Source organism: Pleurodeles waltl, chromosome 10 (assembly GCF_031143425.1).
Source record: "Pleurodeles waltl isolate 20211129_DDA chromosome 10, aPleWal1.hap1.20221129, whole genome shotgun sequence".
Classification (NCBI taxonomy): domain Eukaryota; kingdom Metazoa; phylum Chordata; class Amphibia; order Caudata; family Salamandridae; genus Pleurodeles; species Pleurodeles waltl.
The window spans coordinates 1,046,761,757-1,046,783,776 of NC_090449.1; the positions used below are offsets into that span (position 1 = coordinate 1,046,761,757).

The 22,020-nt window shown below is 45.2% G+C and overlaps 1 protein-coding gene across 5 annotated transcripts in view; it reads left to right on the forward strand.

Moving 5' to 3' along the window:
• THRB (thyroid hormone receptor beta) overlaps positions 1 to 22,020 on the forward strand; it is a 438,776-nt gene that overhangs the window by 217,698 nt on the left and 199,058 nt on the right. For all 5 annotated transcript variants that reach the window (XM_069212038.1, XM_069212034.1, XM_069212035.1 and 2 more), the window contains exon 2: positions 9,863 to 9,954. Coding sequence is in view for 2 of the 5 variants with exons in the window: in XM_069212034.1 (XP_069068135.1) it covers positions 9,931 to 9,954 (24 nt within the window). In the remaining 3 variants the exon portion in view is untranslated. The remainder of the gene's footprint in view (positions 1 to 9,862; positions 9,955 to 22,020) is intronic.

Below are 22,020 nucleotides of genomic sequence, written 5' to 3' on the forward strand. Positions count from 1 at the left end.
AAAGACTTGGGGCCTGATTTAGATTTCGGTGAACCGGTTACTCTGTCACTGTTCCTATGGGATTTATATTTCGGGGATGGGCTATCCATCACTGGTGTGGCGCAGTAACCCCTCTGCAGAAATCTGCATCAGGCCCTAAGCGATGAAGGATTTGGCGATAGAGCAGCTGTCACTTTAAAATTCAGACCTAGAAGGGGACCTTGAGTTTCCTCGTCCTCCAGTGAGCCTTCCACTAAGGGTCGTACTGAAAGGAACCCCTGACCAGGAGCTGGTGTGTGACGCAGAGGCATCCATCTTCTTCCTTCGGCCCCTGCAGGTGAGACAGGCCTTCAGATCTGTGAGTTTGGAAAATGCAGATGGAACATGATGTGCAACTTCAGGAGGAGTACCTGGAAATCAAGAATCCGGAGCCAAGAATGTTTAATGACAGGATGAAACTAGGAGTGCAGGACTTCCCTGCAGACTTGGTGCTGCATAAGACGTGATGGAGACCATCGCAAGAGAGGAAAGTTCAAGCAAAAGCAAAGTTAAAAGCAAGGATGGAGCCTCATCATGTACCAACACTGTTTATTAGGTCTGGGCAGGTCCCCTATCCATAGGCAATGCCTCCCAGTAGGCATGTCCATGACAGAACATTCTCTTCCCATGCAGCAGTTGCGCTGTCAGTTGTTACACCTTCGCGAAGACGCATCCCTAACAAGCGGGAGACAAACTGTGCAGTTAACTCAGTGGACTAATGCAGAGAATTGTGGGGCCGGCATAAGCAAGAGACTGTTAATGCACTGGTGTAATGCATAGAAGTGTAGTACACGCATGAGCGGGAGACTGCTGTTCAGTTCATTCACTAGCGTAATGCAGAGAATTGTGGGACCATCATGGGTGGGAGACTGCTGCTCTGTTAATGCACTGGTGTAATGCAGGCAACTGTGGTACACGCATGAGCGGGAGACTGCTGTTCTGTTAATGCACCGGTGTAATGCAGAGAATTGTGGTACACGCATGAGCGGGAGACTGCTGTTCTGTTAATGCAGTGGTGTAATGCATAGAACTGTGGTACACGCATGAGCGGGAGGCTGCTGTTCTGTTAATGCAGTGGTGTAATGCAGGCAACTGTGGTACACGCATGAGCGGGAGACTGCTGTTCTGTTCATTCACTAGCGTAATGCAGAGAATTGTGGGACCGGCATGGGTGGGAGACTGCTGCTCTGTTAATGCACTGGTGCAATGCAGGCAACTGTGGTACACGCATGAGCGGGAGACTGCTGTTCTGTTAATGCACCGGTGTAATGCAGAGAATTGTGGTACACGCATGAGCGGGAGACTGCTGTTCTGTTAATGCAGTGGTGTAATGCATAGAACTGTGGTACACGCATGAGCGGGAGGCTGCTGTTCTGTTAATGCAGTGGTGTAATGCAGGCAACTGTGGTACACGCATGAGCGGGAGACTGCTGTTCTGTTCATTCACTAGCGTAATGCAGAGAATTGTGGGACCGGCATGGGTGGGAGACTGCTGCTCTGTTAATGCACTGGTGCAATGCAGGCAACTGTGGTACACGCATGAGCGGGAGACTGCTGTTCTGTTAATGCAGTGGTGTAATGCAGGAAACTGTGGTACACGCATGAGCGGGAGACTGCTGTTCTGTTAATGCACCGGTGTAATGCATAGAACTGTGGTACACGCATGAGCGGGAGACTGCTGTTCTGTTAATGCACCGGTGTAATGCATAGACGTGTAGTACAGGCTGGAGCGGGAGACTGCTGTTCTGTTAATGCACCGGTGTAATGCATATGCTGTTCTGTTAATGCAGTGGTGTAATGCAGAGAATTGTGGGACCGGCATGGGTGCGAGACTGCTGCTCTGTTAATGCAGTGGTGTAATGCATAGAATTGTGGGACCGGCATGGGCGGGAGACTGCTGATGAGTTAATGCACTGGAGTAATGCAGACAACTGTGGGACCGGCATGGGTGGGAGACTGCTGTTCTGTTAATGCAGTGGTGTAATGCAGGAAACTGTGGTACACGCATGATCGGGAAACTGCTGTTCTGTTAATGCAGTGGTGTAATGCATAGAACTGTGGTACATGCATGAGCGGGAGACTGCTGTTCTGTTAATGCACCGGTGTAATGCATAGACGTGTAGTACAGGCTGGAGCGGGAGACTGCTGTTCTGTTAATGCACCGGTGTAATGCATAGACGTGTAGTACAGGCTGGAGCGGGAGACTGCTGTTCTGTTAATGCAGTGGTGTAATGCAGAGAATTGTGGGACCGGCATGGGTGGGAGACTGCTGCTCTGTTAATGCAGTGGTGTAATGCATAGAATTGTGGGACCGGCATGGGCGGGAGACTGCTGTTGAGTTAATGCACTGGAGTAATGCAGACAACTGTGGGACAGGCTTGAGCTGGAGACTGCTGTTCTGTTCATGCACTGATGTAATGCATAGAATTGTAGTACAGGCATGAGCGTGAGACTGCTGTTCTGTTACAGCAGTGGCGTAATGCGAGAGTTACAGGTCAGTCGTGAACTTTACACGTAGTGTAATTAGAAAGGTAAAGCTGGAGACCTCATAGAGTGGCTCTTGGGCAGCTTGCACGGTCCAGGTGGCTCCTATCGCCCAGTGGATCCGACATCTTTATGGACATTAGTTGGAGAAGTCACAGAATAAAACATTACATAAAGGACTGTAAATCACACTGGACATTAAGCCTTCAAGAAATGTCCATCAAGTTGAGAGCCTTGTCATTGAAAATATTTTCCATGGGGGTAGGTCAACTGCACATAGTAGCAACAGATCAAAATAACTTTATTGCCATTGCAATTAATAAAATCCCCGCCCGTCAAGTGTCAGCCATTTTATGCAGTATTGACGCTGAGCTGAAGCCAGTAGGGTGGCGTCCACATAAACCCTGCATATTCCACCCAGCCTATAATTATCACACATGTAAAATAACACCCAGCAGTGGGATTAAATGGGCTCAAAGGACAACCTTCAACCAGTGTTCAACATCTCGCGAACAAAACTTTATGAGACCGAAACCCTTGTTGGGTGCCAAGGAAAACACATCTGTGGGTTTCACTGAATTCCCAGAGCAGTAGATCTGTGCCAGAATCATCTGGTCGTGGAAGGCTTGGAAAATGCCCAGAGGCAGACATATGGATCTAGGACTTGCCCATAAATTGATTTATAAGATGCCGGGGAGGCTGGCAGCCAGGAGGTTGGTCCCCGGCTCTGAATGAAGCGCTCTCTTATTCTGGCCCTGCTGACCGTGCTATATACACTCAGTTTTCTTTGCCACTTCTGCATGTGCCCCTAAAGGAAACATGTCAATATGGGTGTCGGATACTTTCCCACAGACCCATTCAGCCTGCCAAGCCTTGAGGCTGTGATGTTAAGCTGCACCTTACATAGAGGGAGCTTTCAAGGTATTTATTGAGTAGAGTTTTGCTCCAGATTCCTGTTTTTTTTTTTAAACATTTGCTGCCCCAGCCCTGCTGCTAATAAGCATGGGGCAAACATTGGCGGTGCCTGGGTTGTGACATTTCCGTCTTAAGAGGTACCATATGCAGCCGCCTGTGTGGGCTACGTATTAACACAGCCCAGAGGTACCTATTTCCCAAAAATGCTTTGGAAGGGCACCTTTGATTCCTATGGAGTGTCCCCTCTGCATGTGCCAAGTCTTTGTATAATTATCAAGGAAACACTCGTAGAGCTTGGGTGGACGAGCGTCCACACCCTTTATAATAGCAATCTTGCGTTAGCTCTCGGATCCTCATTCTCGGGCAGATTCACACATTAAGGGCCTGATTTAGAATTTGGCAGAGGGGTTTCTCCATCACAACAGTGACACGTATCCTATCCGCCAAAATATGAATCCCTTTGGATATAATGGGATTTATATTTCGGCGGAGGGGATATCCGTCAGCATTGGGACGGAATAAACCCCCCACCAAACTCTAAATCAGGCCATAAATTACTTATCTTCCATCTCTGATAACTTGTAGGGATTCACATGTTTACCAGATAATTTCAACAATTCTTGTGGGATTCCTCTTCTGGGTGGTGCATTTCAAAGCGAAGACTCAGTCAAGAGTTCACAGGAGCTTGTGAACACACTCTTGGACAAAGTTGTCGACAGGCACAGGTCACAGAAAAAGTATAAACCCAGTCCAGAGGCATTGACCATCATTTCAGCACCATAAAGACAAATATTAACAAAAGGTGTTGGGCACCACCAAGACATTGTCGGTATCAGTCCAGGCTCCAAAGCAGACGAGTGAGCAAGAAGGTCACTTATCAGAGGCTTCCAAGAGGCAGATGTCATCCTTGAAGGAGCTAGATGGTTTCATGACCGAGAATAGTGAAAGCATGCAGGTGACAACAATGCAATATCCAATCCACTCAAAAAATGTGGCTTCTATTGTTCGGTGGCAAGAAAGAGGCTATTGTCCAGACAAGCCCTCCTCAAGCTCTAGTACTAAAAATATGTAGCACATAACAGGTGCTTAGGTCCATGGAGCGAGCAATTAGTGCACTCCTTTATGTAAACAGCAGCTTTCCAAGAGAAAGGGATACATCATCTCACCCATTATTGTTGCAGGCATTGTTATTGTTGCAATTGTTATTGTTGCAATTGTTATTGTTGCAATTGTTATTGTTGCAATTGTTATTGTTGCAGGCTGCATCATCAGTGACCTATCCGCGCCCAGGCAGGTAGTTACCACCTTGGCGGCCTCGACCAGTGTTCCAGAGTCCAGATAAAATCAACTGGATATTTGCAGGGATCCAGATTACTGATAAAAATACCTTTAGGTATACATCTATAGGATATTCAACTTTATTGGTGCGGGATCCCAGATATGATGAAAATGTATGAGATATAATCAGATATAATGAACCATCCATCAAATGTATACTTTGCGTGCATGTTTCAGTCTTTTCTGTGCCTCTATGGGTCAACGGCTTTCATCAGTGCTTTAACTCATGTATATATCCCAGCTCGTATCTCTCTCATACCAAGAATCACCGTAAGGATTGCAAAAATGTAACATGTCCGGGCTGAGTCCACTGCTTCCGGTTCAAGATCTTATGGTCACAGGTGTTCCAGGCTGCACTGTTCTCTGATAGTTGGAGCAGGCCTGTGTCTGTGCCACTGGCTGCTTTGAGGGAATCGTAGCAAATTGTGAAGACAGTAGTTTGCTGTTGCTCCAATGGTGAAAGTTTGATTTGCCCAAATAGTTTAGTTAATGTTCATTTTGCAATATGGTGGCACATTCCCATAGAAGTTCATTCCAACTGTTTCAGTGCCACGATGAATGCCCACTGTTCTCCTCATTGCAAGACGAACATGCCCTTTGACCCTCTGCTCACAGTTGCTTTGATAGGAGGGAATAACCTTGAGTAGGCTTCCCCATAACCAGGGCCACTACAATTATGTGGCAGCGGAGGATTCATTTATGAGGCAGGGTTGACTATGCGGCACTAAAATGCAAAATATTCGGAATAATGCGGCACATTTTTCTATAGTATTACTTAATTATTGTCATTTTTAGACCTGGTACCAGTGTCTGAGAAAAATGTTCACTAACCTTAATTAGTGCCATTCTAACATCCATTTACAGCAATAAGCCACTGAAAGAGCAGACCTTTGCGAAAAGCCTTCCCGTGTGCAGGAATTTAAGTCACCATAAATTTAGATCCGTTTGAGATAGAAACACTCTTGTTAAAATCTGCAGATTATGCGGCAAATGATGAATTGCGTGGCAGATGCGGCAAATCCATTATTATGCGAACATCACCGTGGTTACAGAATCCCATAGTTCCACTGGCCCTGCCCTGACTTAGAGTAACACGTAGAGTAGCTCATGTGTTCACAACTTTGTCCTTTTTCACAATATACTTTGCAGAGGTCCAGCATTTTATTCTAGGACATCCTGAGAATAGTTACTCCACTGATAGATAGCCAAAGACAGTCACTCCAGAGAAGCCAGGCAGTGGGTAAATAGGTCCCTCTTTTCTTACAGTTCCAAAGCCACCAACATAAGTTTCTGCTGAATGAATAATCAATTCAAACAAGCTTTGGCAGAGCCAGATTTGGCTTTAATGCACTCATGCATGCAAACACAGGCATGCACAAATGCTGCTTGCATGCATTGCATTCAAAAATGCTGTTCGTACTAAAGTTTGCCCCATTGGCTTGGTCAGTGCTGGGAAAAAGCAGCGAACATGTTTGCTCTCTGTATAAAATGCATATAGGAGATACAAATTTGAAAGAGACAAAGATTGTGGTGATTGTACTTGTGAGAGGGTAAGACTATTCTGGGTGGGGTCAAAGCCTACCCTGTTTGAGAGAGTTGGTTACAATACGTCGTGCATAGAGCTGCACTATCAAGCCAGACCTAAGAAGGAGTGCAACATACAATAAACGAGTTTCTCCCCAGACAGTTCTACATTTGCAGTCACTTTTCCCTGCCGGAATACAGTACAATACACACAGTATCCTGGTTTCTTTGTAGAACCCTAGAGGCAACATTTCACAATAGCAAACAGAAGCTTTTGGGCAGCAATGCAATTTATACGTTTTGTAGAATTGTTGCTGCATTATTTGCTGTTCCCTCAGACAAAGAGCTGACAGTTGCCCTGGCAAGACCAATGTTGACTCAGTTGGAGTCCAGGTCCCTCAAACTGTGCACAGCGAGGTTAAACTGTAGACAGAAAACAGAGCACATAAATGTAGTAGAGAGTATACTTGCCTGCTGGTGGGGTTTCTTTGGTTAAATGTTTTGTTGAAGAGACAAGTTTTGTAAAAGCATGTTGTACTCTAGCAAGAGTCCCCAAATGCCTGGCTCCCCAACATCCTAGATTACAGAAGGGGCTGCCTGTGATGTTTATCTGGCTAGCCCTGCAGGACCTTCATCTCCCATGTGTTGTGTTACATAGGCTCCTTGCATCTCCTCTGTGCAGTTTGACAGCATCCTTGTATGCCCCAAGTGATGTGCCAGACAATATCCTTACATCTCTCATGTGCTGTGCTGTAAAGGTTTCTTGCATCTCCCTTGTGCTGCGCTGGACAGGGTCCTTGTATCAGCAGGTTATGTGCTAGACAGGATCCTTGCATCCCCCATGTGCTGTGCTAGACAGGATCCTTGCACCTCCACTGTGCTAGACAGGATCCTTGCATCTCCGTTGTGCTGTACTAGACATAATTCTTGCATCTCCCATGTGCTGTACTAGACAAGATCCTTGTATCTCCCATGTGCTGTGCTAGACATAGTTCTTGCATCTCCCATGTGCTGTGCTAGAGAGTATCCTTCCATCTCCCATGTGATGCGCTAGACAGGATCCGTGCATCTCCCATGTGCTGTGCTAGACAGGATCATTGCACCCCCCATGTGTTGTGCTAGACAAGATCCTTGCATCTCCCAGGTGCTGTGCTAGGCAGGATCCTTGCATCTCCCATGTGTTGTGTTAGGCAGGATACTCTCACCGCCCATGAGGTTCCTTGCATCTCCAATGTGATGTGCTATACACGATCCTTGCGTCTCCCATGTGCTGTGTTAGACACGACACTCCCAGCTCCCATGTGTTGTGCTACACATGATCCTTGCATCTTCCATGTGCTGTGCTAGACAGGATCCTTGCATCTCCCATGTGATGTGTTAGACAGGATACTTCCATCTCACATGTGCTGTATGAGACAGGTTACCCCATCTCCCATGTGCTGTGTTAGGAAGGACACTCCCAGCTCCCATGTTTTGTGCTACACATGATCCTTGCATCTTCCATGTGCTGTGCTAGACAGGATCCTTGCATCTCCCATGTGATGTGTTAGACAGGACACTCCCATCTCCCTTGTGCTGTGTTAGGCAGGACACTCCCAGCTGCCCACGAGGTTCCTTGCATCTCCCATGTGCTGTGCTAGACAGGATCCTTGCATCTTCCATGTGCTGTGCTAGACAGGATCCTTGCATCTCCCATGTGATGTGTTAGACAGGACACTCCCATCTCCCTTGTGCTGTGTTAGGCAGGACACTCCTAGCTCCCATATGCTGTGCTAGACAGAAACTTATCAGACTCTGGTCAGAGCGCCTGTGTACTCTCGTCAACCCTTGCACTACACCATGATCATTTCTGTGGGTGGCTGTGGGGGTGTACCAGTGTCAATCAGCTGCAGCTTTTCGTTCCCCCCAGAGAATACCCTACAGCAGATTTGTCTCGCCATGACTTCTGCACATTGCTCCCCACCCTTCACATGTCTCCTCTCATGGGCTTCAAGAGTACTCCCAAGTACAGACATTCACTCCTTTTCCCTACTGAACTCCCAGTGGGGCTCACCAATGGTGTGCAGCATGTTGGCAAACAATGCAGAATCTGGCAGGTATTGAGCATGGAGCGTGCCCAGACCTTGTGATGATATACGAAAAGCACCAGGCACATAAAGTTAGACTTGCAACTCAGAGGGCAATTGGTGTATTGGAGGAGCTGCTTGATAGCAGAAAACTCTTCATTTCAACGCTCTTCTGTCCATTTGTGTCTTTAAATGGTGCCTCTGGTTGCCTACAAATGGGGATGTTATATGGGTAGAAGGCAGAATTAGGTAGAGAAATCACATTTCTACACAGCACCGTGAGTTTGGCATGCCTGTAGGGCCGGGACAGAGTCATTCTATGAGCTTGATATGTGTTTGGTTGCTTTGACACTGCCGGACATGACATTTAGAGGTTTCGCTACAGTGTGTAGAAGTGGATGATCAAGGAATGTTGAGGAGAGATATTTGCTCCCAAAATCTTTGTAAACTGTGTCCTTGGGTGATTGCCGAATGTCCTGAAGAAGGCACTTTTCAATAAACAGTGAAGAGGGTTCAGGGCAGGAGAATTGTCTTCCATAGTTCAATTATGGATAAGTTCTTAGACTTTTGCAAGTTATTTTTGCTTTATGCCAGTACATCAAGAGCAACAACACAAAATGCACATTAATCTTGTATTTTAGCTGCATGTAAAATTCACTTTTCAGGGGACACTGTTTCTGAAACAACACATTCTTAAAAGCAATCATTCCACTGAGCCTGGAGTGAGACTTCATATTTTATTAAAACTTTAAAAACTTTTATAGAGACCAGGCTGTCTGGAAAGAGGCTCTGGGGGAGTGGGTGAGGGAAAGAGGCTCTGGGGGAGTGGGTGAGGGAGGTCAGTTGTTTGATCAGTGTCATACTCTGCAGAAAAGTCCAAGGATCTTTAAGTAGAGCACTTTCACTGTGCACACTGACATCCTTTCAGTGTTGAGCATGCATTGTACATGGCCTGATGCAGGCCTTGGCTTTCTCCATCATGTCTTTGGTTGTGATCTATCGGAATTGCAGCGATGACCCTGCGTACGCAAACATTTATAGAAATATCATTAACAATAGGCGTATTTTCTGGTAGCCGTAGAAATGTGCATAGTAAATATATTTACGCTTGAATCAACATAGGTTTACTTATCTTCATATCAGTCCATTATATGCCCCCAGGTATCCTCTTCTGTATCTGATTAGCCTATCACAAGTCACTGCGTTTGTTAGAGATCGTATAGGAACAAGTGTGCCCCTAAAAAAATTGCTACGTTTTCACCGATCTGCTGTAATCTGATGATGGGCAATATCAGGAACCCTGTTCTATATTATCAGGGCCAATTCTTGGGCATCTAACATGGGGGGTGACATTTTCACTGCTTGAAGCAAAGGTTGCCCCCATGACAGTTTCTCAGCAGCAAAATGTTGCTTCCCCCAGGGTAGGGTTGTGGCATTACCTTCAGCAGCGTATACATGTAACGCAGCATCACACTCTTTTATATCATGTTTCTTACCTATCTGTCTTTGTTTTCCAGGTGCAATCGGAAAGCGCATGGAGGCCGGGCAGTTTTGAGCAGTCTATGAACGCTGTCTTACCAGTGGAATGCCTTTAAAGGTTCTTACAAAGGTAAGGGTTGTAGCTTTGTTGTGTTAACCACATGCACACTTGTTTAGCTCGCTGTATGTGTGTCTGTGTGCATACATGTGTGTGTGGGTGAGCTTGTGCAAAGATGTCTGATTGGGGGTTGTGGCTATTGTTATTGTCCGCAGCAGGTTCGATGCTGGGTATGAAGATTTTATTCTTGATTGTGGGACTGTAGCCTACACGCCCACCTCTTTCTGCCCTTAACCTGTCTGGTGAAGGTGATAAAGCGTGCACGGTTTCCTTGTCTGTTTGTAAAGCGAACAATGGCACATTCAGAGTTAACAGAACACGTTATTTAATTTCCCAAAGTCACTTAGCACCCATCGAAATGTTAATTAATTGTGTCCAGTACATTTTAGGCATACATTTTCTGCTGATGTGCCTTAGGATATCCCATCCACCAACTATAGATTGTATAGAAGATGATCAAGACTATTTCTTCATGAAGAGAATGTTTCTTGCTATATTATTTTGGCTAATGCGTGGGATGGAGAGGGTGTTTCGTGCTTTTATTTGGTTATATTGATAACATTTGGTGTTGTCTTTGTTGGTTGAGTATTAATTGCTTGGGCTTCCTTATATATAGAGATGATGTTTGCTGCTATTTCTCTTGTTATGGTGATTTTCTTTTTAGTTACAGACATAATGCTTGGTGCTCTCTTTGTAAATATGTAGATGAATTTTGACATTGTTGTTTCTTGATCTTGCTTTAGTTCTGCATTCTGGTTGCTGCTGGCTTGGTTTGCTCGGATGTGCACATTGTGATGGTAGACCCGGGGCCTGATTTACAACCTGGCGGAGGGAATACTCCATCATAACCGTGACAGATATCCTCTCCACTTTACTACAATCACCATAGGAAATCATGGGATCGTAATAAGGTGGACTGAAGTACTCCCCTCCGCCAGGATCTAAATCAGGCCCTGAGGTTTTTTTATTATTATATGCCCGTTGTGTCAGTGAAAATTTCCAAGATAGGATCCACATTCTTATTCGCCTGCATTTTGAACAAGGAACAGAGATTTTATAGTTTTTTAAGATCATGTTTTTGTTCGATGTCCCTATCAGAGGAGCCCACGGTTCTCCCTTTCTGGATGTTTTTGTAGTTTGATGCCACTTCAAGATGGCCACCGTGATCACCCACCCACTTTCATCTCTAGGACGCTGATACAAGGCCTAGTCTTAAAGGGACCTATACCAATGCATCTCTGTGCAGGCCTGGTTTGAGAGTCCCTGGGGGCTACCATGATGGTGCATGAGTCTGGGTTTGTCTACAAACTTCCTCATGTTTTGTCAGGAGCCAGTGTTTAGTTTAATCTGTTTCCGGTTTTCTTTTCATACAGCAGTATTGTGTTTTTGAGGCATGGCCTTGTCCAGTTCCCACATGCATCCTTCTCACTGTTGGTGTTGAACATTTCACACCACATCTTGCATCTGTTTATCTTTAGACAGAGTCATCTTCGTCGTCACCCTCGTCATGGTTACTTTTGAAGCTCTGATGTATCCTAGTTGGGCTCCATGTCAGTAGGATAACATTCTAGTCACGACCTTTTGTTTAGTAAACCACAGTAATCTGGTAGTTCAGGCAGAAGCGATCCAAGACTACAACTCCCAGAATGCATTCTTATGTTAGCTCAAAGCCCAGGACGAAAGCACTCTGTCCCCATGGACTTGGAGTCATTCTGTAACCCTAGTCAGGGTCAATATGAGACAGTAACTGTAGTTTGCACCAGGATATGTTCACTTTTTGTTCAAGGCGCAGTGTCCAGGTAGAGTGGTCCTCCCTCACTGTGACCCGGGCAATACTCCTTCATAGTGCAATGGAGCACGACCCCAGAAGGTGATACTGATATTGTGAGTTTTTCACACTTGCACTCTCACTTCACTTGTGAGTCAGTCCCCGGCCGCTGCTCCTTGACTGTCCTGGAGTGTGGTGGGCAGCACCACACCAGGGCTCTTTGAAGCGCACAATTTTATCACTTCTGGCACGGAAAGAAACTAAGCCTGACCACACCTGAATGTGTGTGGCTTTACTAGTGACGCTCATGGCCTCATTAACTGTCCTAGTAACTGGCCACCAGGCGAGTCCGGTATGATGAGCAGACTATTTCCATCAGGTGACCCAGACCAGCATGGTGTGGATCAGCCAATACGCAAAGGGTATCATAGCACCAGGGACATATTAGTGTGGTGCACAAAAGTGTGTCAGTGTCTTAGAGTAAGAAATGGCACTAGGTGCCATGAGCTGAGCTGGCCAGTGCTCAGGGCGACTGACATCTTCCACTTTTTTTGAAGGTCAGGCTCCAGTTCACTTGGAGATCTTTACATGAGCACCAGTTATGTTACACAAGGGCACATTCATATTCTGGTAGCCACGGGGAGATGAAGGGCCTGATTTAGATATTGGCAGATGAGTTACTCCATCACAACAGTGTCGGATATCCAGTCCGCGGAAACATAAATCTCACAGTAAATAATAGTATTTATATTTTGGCAGATGGGATATCCATCACCTTTGTGATAGAGTAACCTCTCAACTGAAATCTAAATCGGGCCCTAAGTGCTTTGCCCATAATCACAGGATGTTGAGCCGACACTGAGACGCGAACCTGGTTCCCCAGGTCCAAAGTCGGCATCTCAGGCCGTTACGCCACACCCTCCCCCTTTAATTTGCATCAATGCATAAATTCCAGAGTTCAGCATGACGGGCCCCTAGAAACCTGTTCTGTGACCCAGAAGGCTGGAACAGCGACAGATTGGCCTTGAGCAGGGCGCAGTCAAGGCGAGGCAGCTCTGCCTCTTGCACTAAAATTAGCTCTTAGGAACAGAGAAGCAGAAAAGAAACAGAAATTGCACTGTGAGGAAGTGTCTTGAGAATACACGCATTGGAGCAGCATGTAACGAGGGTACATTCCTGTCCTGTGTATCACGAGTACCTATGACCATGTAATGTAAACAGACTCTTGAGGACACGCTCCTAAAATAGCAGAACACAGAGCTACCGAATGCTTTGGGAGTGTCCGTCTGGTTGCCTGGGCACTCTTTAGGTGCCAGCTTTTGGGCCTGTTTTAAAGGGACCTTTCAGTGAACAAAGCTTGTTCTCTTACCCAGTCTTACATCATCAGAATTTAGGAACAATAAGGGCTCTAGAATGTCTCTGTTGACGTCTGTGCGATTTGTAAATACGATTGATGGCCCCTATATTCAGTGTCCCTCTGTACATTGTGTATGTGTGTGTGTCTTGCGCGCGTGCGCGCCTATGCTTATATAATATGTTATAACATGAAGTAGAATAGAATCGAATATAAAAAACAAACTGCTGACTTTTGGCAACTACACGCTCCTTGGAATGACACCTGGTGGCTCACAGAACTCAGGCCCACTCCCAGACCGACAGACCACGCCAGCACCCTTGGCATCATCCTGGACAGCAAACTAACCATGAAGCATCCGGTCAACCCAGTCTCCTCCACCTGCTTCCACACGCTCCGAAGAATCTTCAAATGGCTCCCCACTGACACGAGGAAAACCGTCACAGCTGGCTGGACTACGGCAATGCATTGTATTGCAGGTACCTCCACCAAACTCATGAAGAGACTTCAAACGATAAAGAACTCAGCGGCCAGACTCATCCTCAACCTACCCAAACAGACCACATCACCCCACACCTTAGAACTTCCACTGGCTCCCCATCCAGAAGAGATGCCAATTCAAGATACCAACTCCTACAAAGCCCTTCACGACCAAGGATCAGCATACATCAACCAACGCCTGAACTTCTACCAACCATCCGGAGATCTTCGCTCCGTCACCCTCGCACAAACACCGCGCATCTGCCGAGGCTGCAGCGGAGGCCGTTCCTTCTCCTACCTTACTGCCAAGTCTTGGAGCGGCCTTCCCCTCCACCTCGGACAACACCCTTGCTGGCAGACTTCAGGAAGAAACTCAAGACCTTGCTATTCGACTGAGCCCTGCATCCCAGCGCCTGGATACCCTCATGGGTGATTAGTAGCTCTATACAAATACACAATATAACATAACAATATAACATAATAAAACATAATATAACATACTATAATATAACATAATATAACATCAAATAATATACCATAATATAATAAAATATAACATAATATAACATAGCATACCATAATATAACATAATATAACATAATATGATATAATATATACTGTAATGTATGTATAGTATATGTTATGTTATATTATACTATGTTATATTATATTATATTATGGTATGTTATATTATGTTATATTTTATTATGTTATGGTATATTATTTTATGTTATGTCATATTATAGTATGTTATATTGTTATGTTATATTGTGTTATATTATGTTATATTTTATTATGTTACGTTATATTATAGTATGTTGTATTATGTTATCTTGTGTTATGTTATATTATATTATGGTATGTTATATTGTGTTTTGTTATATTATGTTATAGTATGTTATGGTATATTATGTTATATTATAGTATGTTATATTGTGGTTTGTTATGTAATGTTATGTTATATTTTATTATGTTATGGTATATTATGTTATGTTATATTATGTTATGTTATATTATGTTTTGTAAATTTATATATATATGTTATGTTATATTATATTAAGTTATATTATAGTATGTTATATTATGTTTTATTATGTTATATTGTTATGCTATATTGTGTCATATTATGCTATATTATGTTATATTATATCGGGGATTGCAGCCAGCCCTCTTGATCATCTCATTCGCATTTTATTTCCACCTTCCACTTCAGCATGGGGCAGTGAGTCAGCCCCTGGCTGACTTTCCAGTGAGTGACAGCATTTTGCACTTTCACAAGAAGCGCTAGGCACAGACAGAGTAATTCTCTTCAACTTCAGCGATTGCTTTGCCATTTCCTTTCACCCTTTTTTTTGATTGACAATTTCTTTTTTCATTTTAGCACATGTTATATGCAAAAATGATAAAACTATAGGTAACATAAAAAAAAGGAAAAGTCGTTCAAACCCTGGCACTGAAGTGCCCTCGCTTTCAGGGGATGGTGCACATGGGATTAAGCTAGGTAGACAGTCAATGGATGGAGCCGGCCGTATGGTATCCTTGAGTGGGCAGAAAGAAGAAAGATGTGAATGACACTTGTCCAGAGTGACTGACGCCAGGCCTTGAAAAAACAGCAATGACCAATTCATAGGTCTTCGTCTCACCAATATCTAAATGACCAAAGGCAGTTACCTTCTACTGGGTTCGGGCAGAAGACCTGTCCCATTACCCGACAGAACTTTATTTACGTCTCTAGAAAGGCCAATTTCACAAGGTAAGCTCTTGTGTGGGAATAGAAAGGAACCAGCTGCTATTTATTACAAGGGGCCTCGGTTTTCTTCATAAATATTTCATGTTTATCTGTGATAACAATAGTCTTTGCACAAGGTTGCTGTTGACTGAGTGGATAGAAAAAACAAAGAACCAATCAATCAATCAGGGAATTTGTGAAGCACTCTACTCACCCATGAGGGTCTCAAGGCGCTGAGGGAGGGGGGGCTGCTACTGCTCGAACAGCCAAGTCTTTAGATGTCTCCAAACATTCCTCAAGGCTAACAAAAACCAAGTCTGCAGGAAGCTGGCAAAACTTAAAGTTGGTCCCAAACTTGAGCATGGATGGGTCAGAACAGGGTCAGAAAGAGACAAGACCTGGTGCAACAATCATGCAAGAGCTTATAGTGAGGTCATTAAGAGAAAAGAAAAAGCTTCATTTCTCAAACACATTAGCGAAGCCTCTCACCAGACAAAGGAAGTCATTAATATTTTCAAAGACTTAAGCAGTTGAGACGCAATTGTAAACAGTCTGACCACATCCCAACAACTTTGCAAGCAACTTCTCTTGTTTATCAAGTCAGAAAAAGCTGCGAGTCTATCCTGTCCCAGCCAGTGCCCCTCCCCCCACACACAGCAAGCAAACAAGCTTAGGTCCTTCAGACTGACGGAAGTGGGGAATGTTTTGAACCTGGTTCATAGACTCAAAGCTTCATAGCCACCGATAGTATTCAATGCACCAAGTTTGATGAAAACTTCTGAAGAATCGAGATCCTCAAATTCTATCAAACGAGCCCCTGACTTCAGTGGGACCTTCCAGGAAATGTTTACAACAAGCGATAAATTAAGAAGTGGGATATAGGGCACCTGAAATAAAACACAATCAAGAGCCTGGTACCACCTCTTCTTCTTAAAAAAAAAAACACAACGTAAAGTTTGGTACTTTCACTCAGTGACTCTATTCCTCCCTCTCCAGTTACAGTCCGGGGGTTTGGGTGGGATCCGTGAGGTCATCCACACGCAATGTGGCATATTGCCGTTTATCCTGCTCCTCTCGCCTGTCACCAACATGGTTAAACACATACGTGCTTCCAAATGCTGGAGAACTACCAGATCAATTTCCAGTGTACAGAGATGGTACCCAAACTTTCATCAGTCTGGAGGACAACACAAGTCAACCAGATATGCACCAGATACCTCGCACACATGCATCAATAGATGACAAAGCCTTGTCTGCCTAACGATAAATTCAACCACCACTATATCTTCACTCGAACGGATTGCCATTTTCTGGGCACCCACAAATTGATATCGGGACATAGGTTGCCTAGGGGTCATGCTTGCCTGCCTGATAAACATGGCAGGCTATTAATGCTACAGAAAATCTTCCCTTTCCTACAGACCAAACAGATTGGAGCTAACTCTAGCTTTGGTTATTGTACATTTTGATTACTGTAAAATCATGTAATAGCTATAATAATTATTAATTCAGCACTTTTACATTTCTAAGGACTGTAAACAACAGATGCTAAGATTACCCATCTCAGTGGTACTGAATTGATAGAAGCCTCAGTCACCCATGCTGGGGCCTGAACTTGAAACCTGCAGATCAGGGCAAGTTTCAGCTGGTCTACGAATGAAACGTGGTGAGATTACAGAGAGGGGAACGTGAGGCCGGAAGACTTCCTCAAGCTCAGGGAACAAGACCATGTGAAACCTACACTGAAACCACTCCGCTGGCTGTTGGTTGTATCAGAAACCAAATTCAAGGTTTTGGCCTCCATGCGTAAGTCCCACAATGCCACAAACTTGGGCAAGTGAAAATGTGACCTTCATTATAACTAGAGACCTTTGATCATCGCCTTCCAACCGTATCCAACAAAAGGGGCTGAAACATGGTGGAAAGTCACTCGGTAGGTAGGCTTCTATTACTCCACAGTTTGTGTAGTAGCTGTTCCAGTGTTAACGCCTGCACTGACTAGCACTTCGATATGACTGCCAGGTCAGTGGCGTAGCGTGGGCGGTGGAGGGGGGGCCGGCCGCACCGGGCGCAACATCTTGGAAGAGACTAAATCCACGGGTTAGGGGGTGCAAATTACTTGCCTTGCCCCGGGTTAGGGGGCGCAAATTACTTGCCTTGCCCCGGGTGCTGACAACCCACGCTACGCCACTGTGCCAGGTGACAATGTAGTGCTTTACAAAACCCTATAGAAAGAAATATATGGTAAGCGCACTGAAATCTGTCTAAATACCCTGAGCCTTAATATGGCGGATGATAGACTCCCTCAAAAGAGCCACACTTTTGGGAAGTCTCCATCAATTGGCACGATGGTGAGTGTCAGGTCTTGCAAAATGATACCCCCTTGTCTCTGATACATATCACCCCCCCCCCCACTGCCTGGTGAAGCAACACGTCCCAGGAAGCCTTAGTGTGGTGATGTCACAAAGCCCCGCCACATAAAGAGGCAAACAGCCCTTTAAATCGAATGCTGTAATATCCATTACATTTAATCAAACACTGCTCTCGCACAGCACAGGGTTGCTTACTACTTCTAATCCGCCTCAACCTAAAAACAAAATATTTCAGAAGAAAAAAAAACGTCACACCTTGTCTTTCCCTTTTCTTGAACTTTGCACTCTTGTTAAGATGGCAGGTGTGATACTGCCTTTTTTTTGCCCTGGAGGCTGAAGCCCACCTCGTTGTAGCTAGGCCTGTGGTGGCATTTACATTTTGTTGGGAATTGTCACTGAGAAATTGAGGTTTGCTGGGTACTGACTGTGCATGGGACACCTGATGAGCGTAAAATTGTGACCGAGGGTTGCCTCTGAACCCCAGCTGGGCACAGAAAGGAACACATGTGGAAAGAAGTGCGTTTGAATTAAATTTCCCGATCCAGCACATCTTCACATCTCGCATCCTACTCTTGTGGTAAAAAATGTGTGGCTTTGCTGTTTTACCATCCCAAGAGGTTCTTCTGCAATTTCTTTTCTCTACAGGGAGTCTTTTTTTCTCTGCCTGGATCCCCCATCCCTGTTTTCCCTCATCAAGCATCTTAGTTGGACATGCCTTAGATCATTCTAATTAATTGCATTTATTTTTATCCATATAGAGCTCTTTCACCAAAGGGTCGTAGATTAAATACTACTGCACTAAAAATTTAAAAGACTCATCGCCCTAGGTGCCAAGAGCGAAAGAAAGAAGAATGTTTTTTCAGGTAGATGAGTTGGGACTAGAAGGGGGAGAAACAGAGAGAATTCCAGAGTCAACACCGAAACTGAGGATAAGGTGGACAAAGCAGGACCAGCTGAAGGAGGTGCGCGAGAACCGAGATCATGGATAGGAGTGTAGACCATGGAACCATTTAAACATAAGACGGGAGAACCAGCAGTAAAGAAGTCCATGGAAATGGACCTCTGAGAAGGAGAGGTGGGAGCCCTGGGAGATGAACAGAAGAGGATGCAGGTGAAAAACGAGAAACTGGATCTGGACTCGCGAGGAAGTAGGGAGTCCAACAAAGAGACTAGCAGTATTCCAGCCAGGAAGCAAGAAGAGCAGCTATGCATTTGTTGGTTATGCGTAAGGCAACAAAAGAGCAAACTATTGCAGATGTTAGACAGTGGGAAACCTAATATATTAGGAAAGAAGAAGATGTGACTAGAGAAAGGAATAAAAGAGACGAAGATTGCGGATGGAAACAGTGGAAGGGAAAGTGGGAGGGGCAAAAGCGATGCAGAGAAGGCAAGCATGGGTAGGAGAGGCTGGAAAGCACAGATTTTTGGCTTTGCATGATTATTATGGAGGGAATAGGATGATCGCATTCCCACCACTTTCTCACTTTTTTTGTGAAATGCTCTAATTAGGCCTGTGTGGAACTTGCAGAGATTCACTCTGCGGAATTCTGCAGAGTTACATAAAAACTCAGCGAGATTCCATGGAGTTCAGCGAGCGGGCGGAATTCTTGCACGTAGCGCTGCTGGCACTGATTTTTAGAGAAGGGAGCTTGTTCTGCACTGTAAAATCAGTGCAAACGGTGCTGAGGAGTATTGCTAGGGTTTTAGCCCTCAAGAACCCTTCTGTTAGTCTCAGATGGAGTGCAGGGGGTGCTTGAATTTCAGCCCGGTCTGTTGTTGCTGCTCGAGTATTGTACCCCCGGGTTGGTCACAGCAGTTGGCTTTTATCAGGTCTCTGAGGGCACATGTCATGGCTGGCACATCAAAGAGAGGATGTGGCGACAAGGCCAGAGCTGCCAACTTTGGAGCGGTGGAACCAAGATTGCATCTCAGCATCAGCTCAAAATCCTGTGATTCTGGGCAAATCACTTAATCTCCCAGTGTCCACCAAAAATGAATGTGTCCTTTTGTAATGTAACTGGTGCTCATGTAAAGTGCTCCAATATCTTTGCGTCGAGGTTGCACTATATAAAACCGCAAAAAAATAAAAGGGCCCCCACCACTTTTAATGCACAGCTTGATGGAGGGCAGAATGTACCACTGCCACCTATAAAGCGGGCAGCGCCCAGTGTTGTGGTTAGAGGGCGGGGTCTTCATGCAAGGGTCTGGATCCATTCAGGTAGGAGGCCAGCTCCTTATTTCATGCTAGACGTTTAGGGTATGGAATGGCAGGTAAGTCCTGTCATGGCTCGATCCACCGACCAGCAGTTTCTGTTTCCCGGCTTCCACTGCACACTACACACCAGGACCCTGTTACATCCTTGAGTCCCAGCATTCCAGACACCAGCTCAGACATACAGGGAGTGGGGCACATGGGATACTACACCGAGTCATAAACCAGCATTTTACTAAAGTAAATTAGTGCTGGCTGAAGATTGGACAGTTCCGTACTCCCTTATCTTGTAGTAATTCACCTGTCCGTGGAGCATATCAGGGCCAGCACTGCACTTGGTGAATTATCCACCAACTTTATCACAAGCTGAAGCAGTAAAATGGCTGAATGAGATCACTGTGTATAATCTTCAGGTCGTCAGCTGGAATCAAGGCAGGGCTGGTTCTGCCTTTCATTTTTCCAAGGTGGATGAATTAAGCATCATTGATATGGTTGTTAGTAAAGCTTGATATTTACAGCACTGCTAAATGGCAAGACTGTTGTAGCAATGGCGTTTTTGAAAAATATATCTTAAAGTGACACTGGTGCAAACAGAATCCATGTGGCCTGCAAGGAGATCGAGAGAGTTGTGCCTGTGAGAGGCCACTAGGCCTGAGACTTAGTCAGTCATAACATAAATTACCTCCATATCTCCATTTCGTACATGCCTCCAACTCTTCGGCAGCGGAAGGCCTCAGGGTTTGTGGTAATCTCTGTCACGCTAACGTGAGCATCAAAAGAGCCTGAATTTGCCTTGCAAATAAGTGTTTTGTCTGACATTGCTGTTTAAGGAGCAAAAGTGCACCTTGAGACCAGCTCCTCCCTGGGGTGTGGTGCACAACAGCCCCCATCTGCCTTGAGAGCTCACTTTGACGCACTTTGGTCTCATCCGACCTTTTCAAGAAAGGACAGCTTCCGCAAGCCTGGAACATTGGCTCTTTCTTCCCTCCCATTCCACCCCCTCCACTTCTGAGCTCAGTGATGCTAAACTAAGATTAAAGCTCACGAATTTATGAGAAAACCCAGACCCTAATTTTCCTTGCAAATAGAGCCAGCTAGGTTGAACATTAGAAGGAGTCAGCCACCCCCTGACCACATCCTGCTCTCTGTGGACCCACTAATGAGGCGGGAGTATTAAGATGGAGACGTTGGTGCTGGCTCGCCCGGCTCCATCCTGTGATGGGTGTCCAGGTGCCGCACATAGGCGTCATTCATGGGGGCCTGCGGGTGATGCGCTCACCCAACAAGAACTCCCCCACCTGAGGAACTGAGTTAACCGCTGCTCTTTTTATAGAATTCACTCTCCCACATCCGCACGACATGATAGCAGCTTTCTGTTACCTCCTTCTTTGGTAAACATTCCACCGAGCTGAGAAGGATGAAAGTCTTAGACAACCCTGCTGGTATGGAAAGCTTCGGCCTGCAGCTTCCTTCGTGACAAGCACCGATTGTGAAATTAGTTAACAAATCGACTCCGTTTAATGCTCACCACCGACGTCTGTTGTGGACTGTTGGTCATGAATGTCAATCCTGCCAAGGCCAACATAGCCTGCTATTCTTATAGCGGTAGTACACAGAGTACCATTAAATTGGCACCGGTTTCTTAGAGCACTTAGCAGTGATAAAATAGGCAGTGTGTAGACCTACGTAAAAAAGGTGTTCACGTGCTCAAAGAAGTTTGTCTAAAAGCATTGCAAATACCGCAACCACTTTTTATCTCTTATATAATCATCCCTGCTTTTCAGATGGCCTCTGAATTTGGCCTATATCCAGATTTTTGCAACTTGTGATTGGAGATGTGCTTGGGAACTCTTGGACAGCTCTCTGGCGCCAGGTGCCACCTGCAAAGGACAAGTCACCTATTTGATTTGATTTAGTTCAAATGTTGCTGGTCAAAACAGAGCAGGAAAACCCACGTTTCATCTCTTTTGAGAACATAGAAAGAACTGAGAACCACTACTACCGCCACTGACATGGACTGAATATTGTGCTTACTCCTGCAGCGTGGATCGACCTGCTGCTATGCATCAGAGCCCCCCTGACTTCTAGACTTCTGCAAGAAGCCGAAGAGTTGCCTTCTCTAGTAGTCCGACTAGGCTCTAGGTAGGGTTAGACTTACACCTG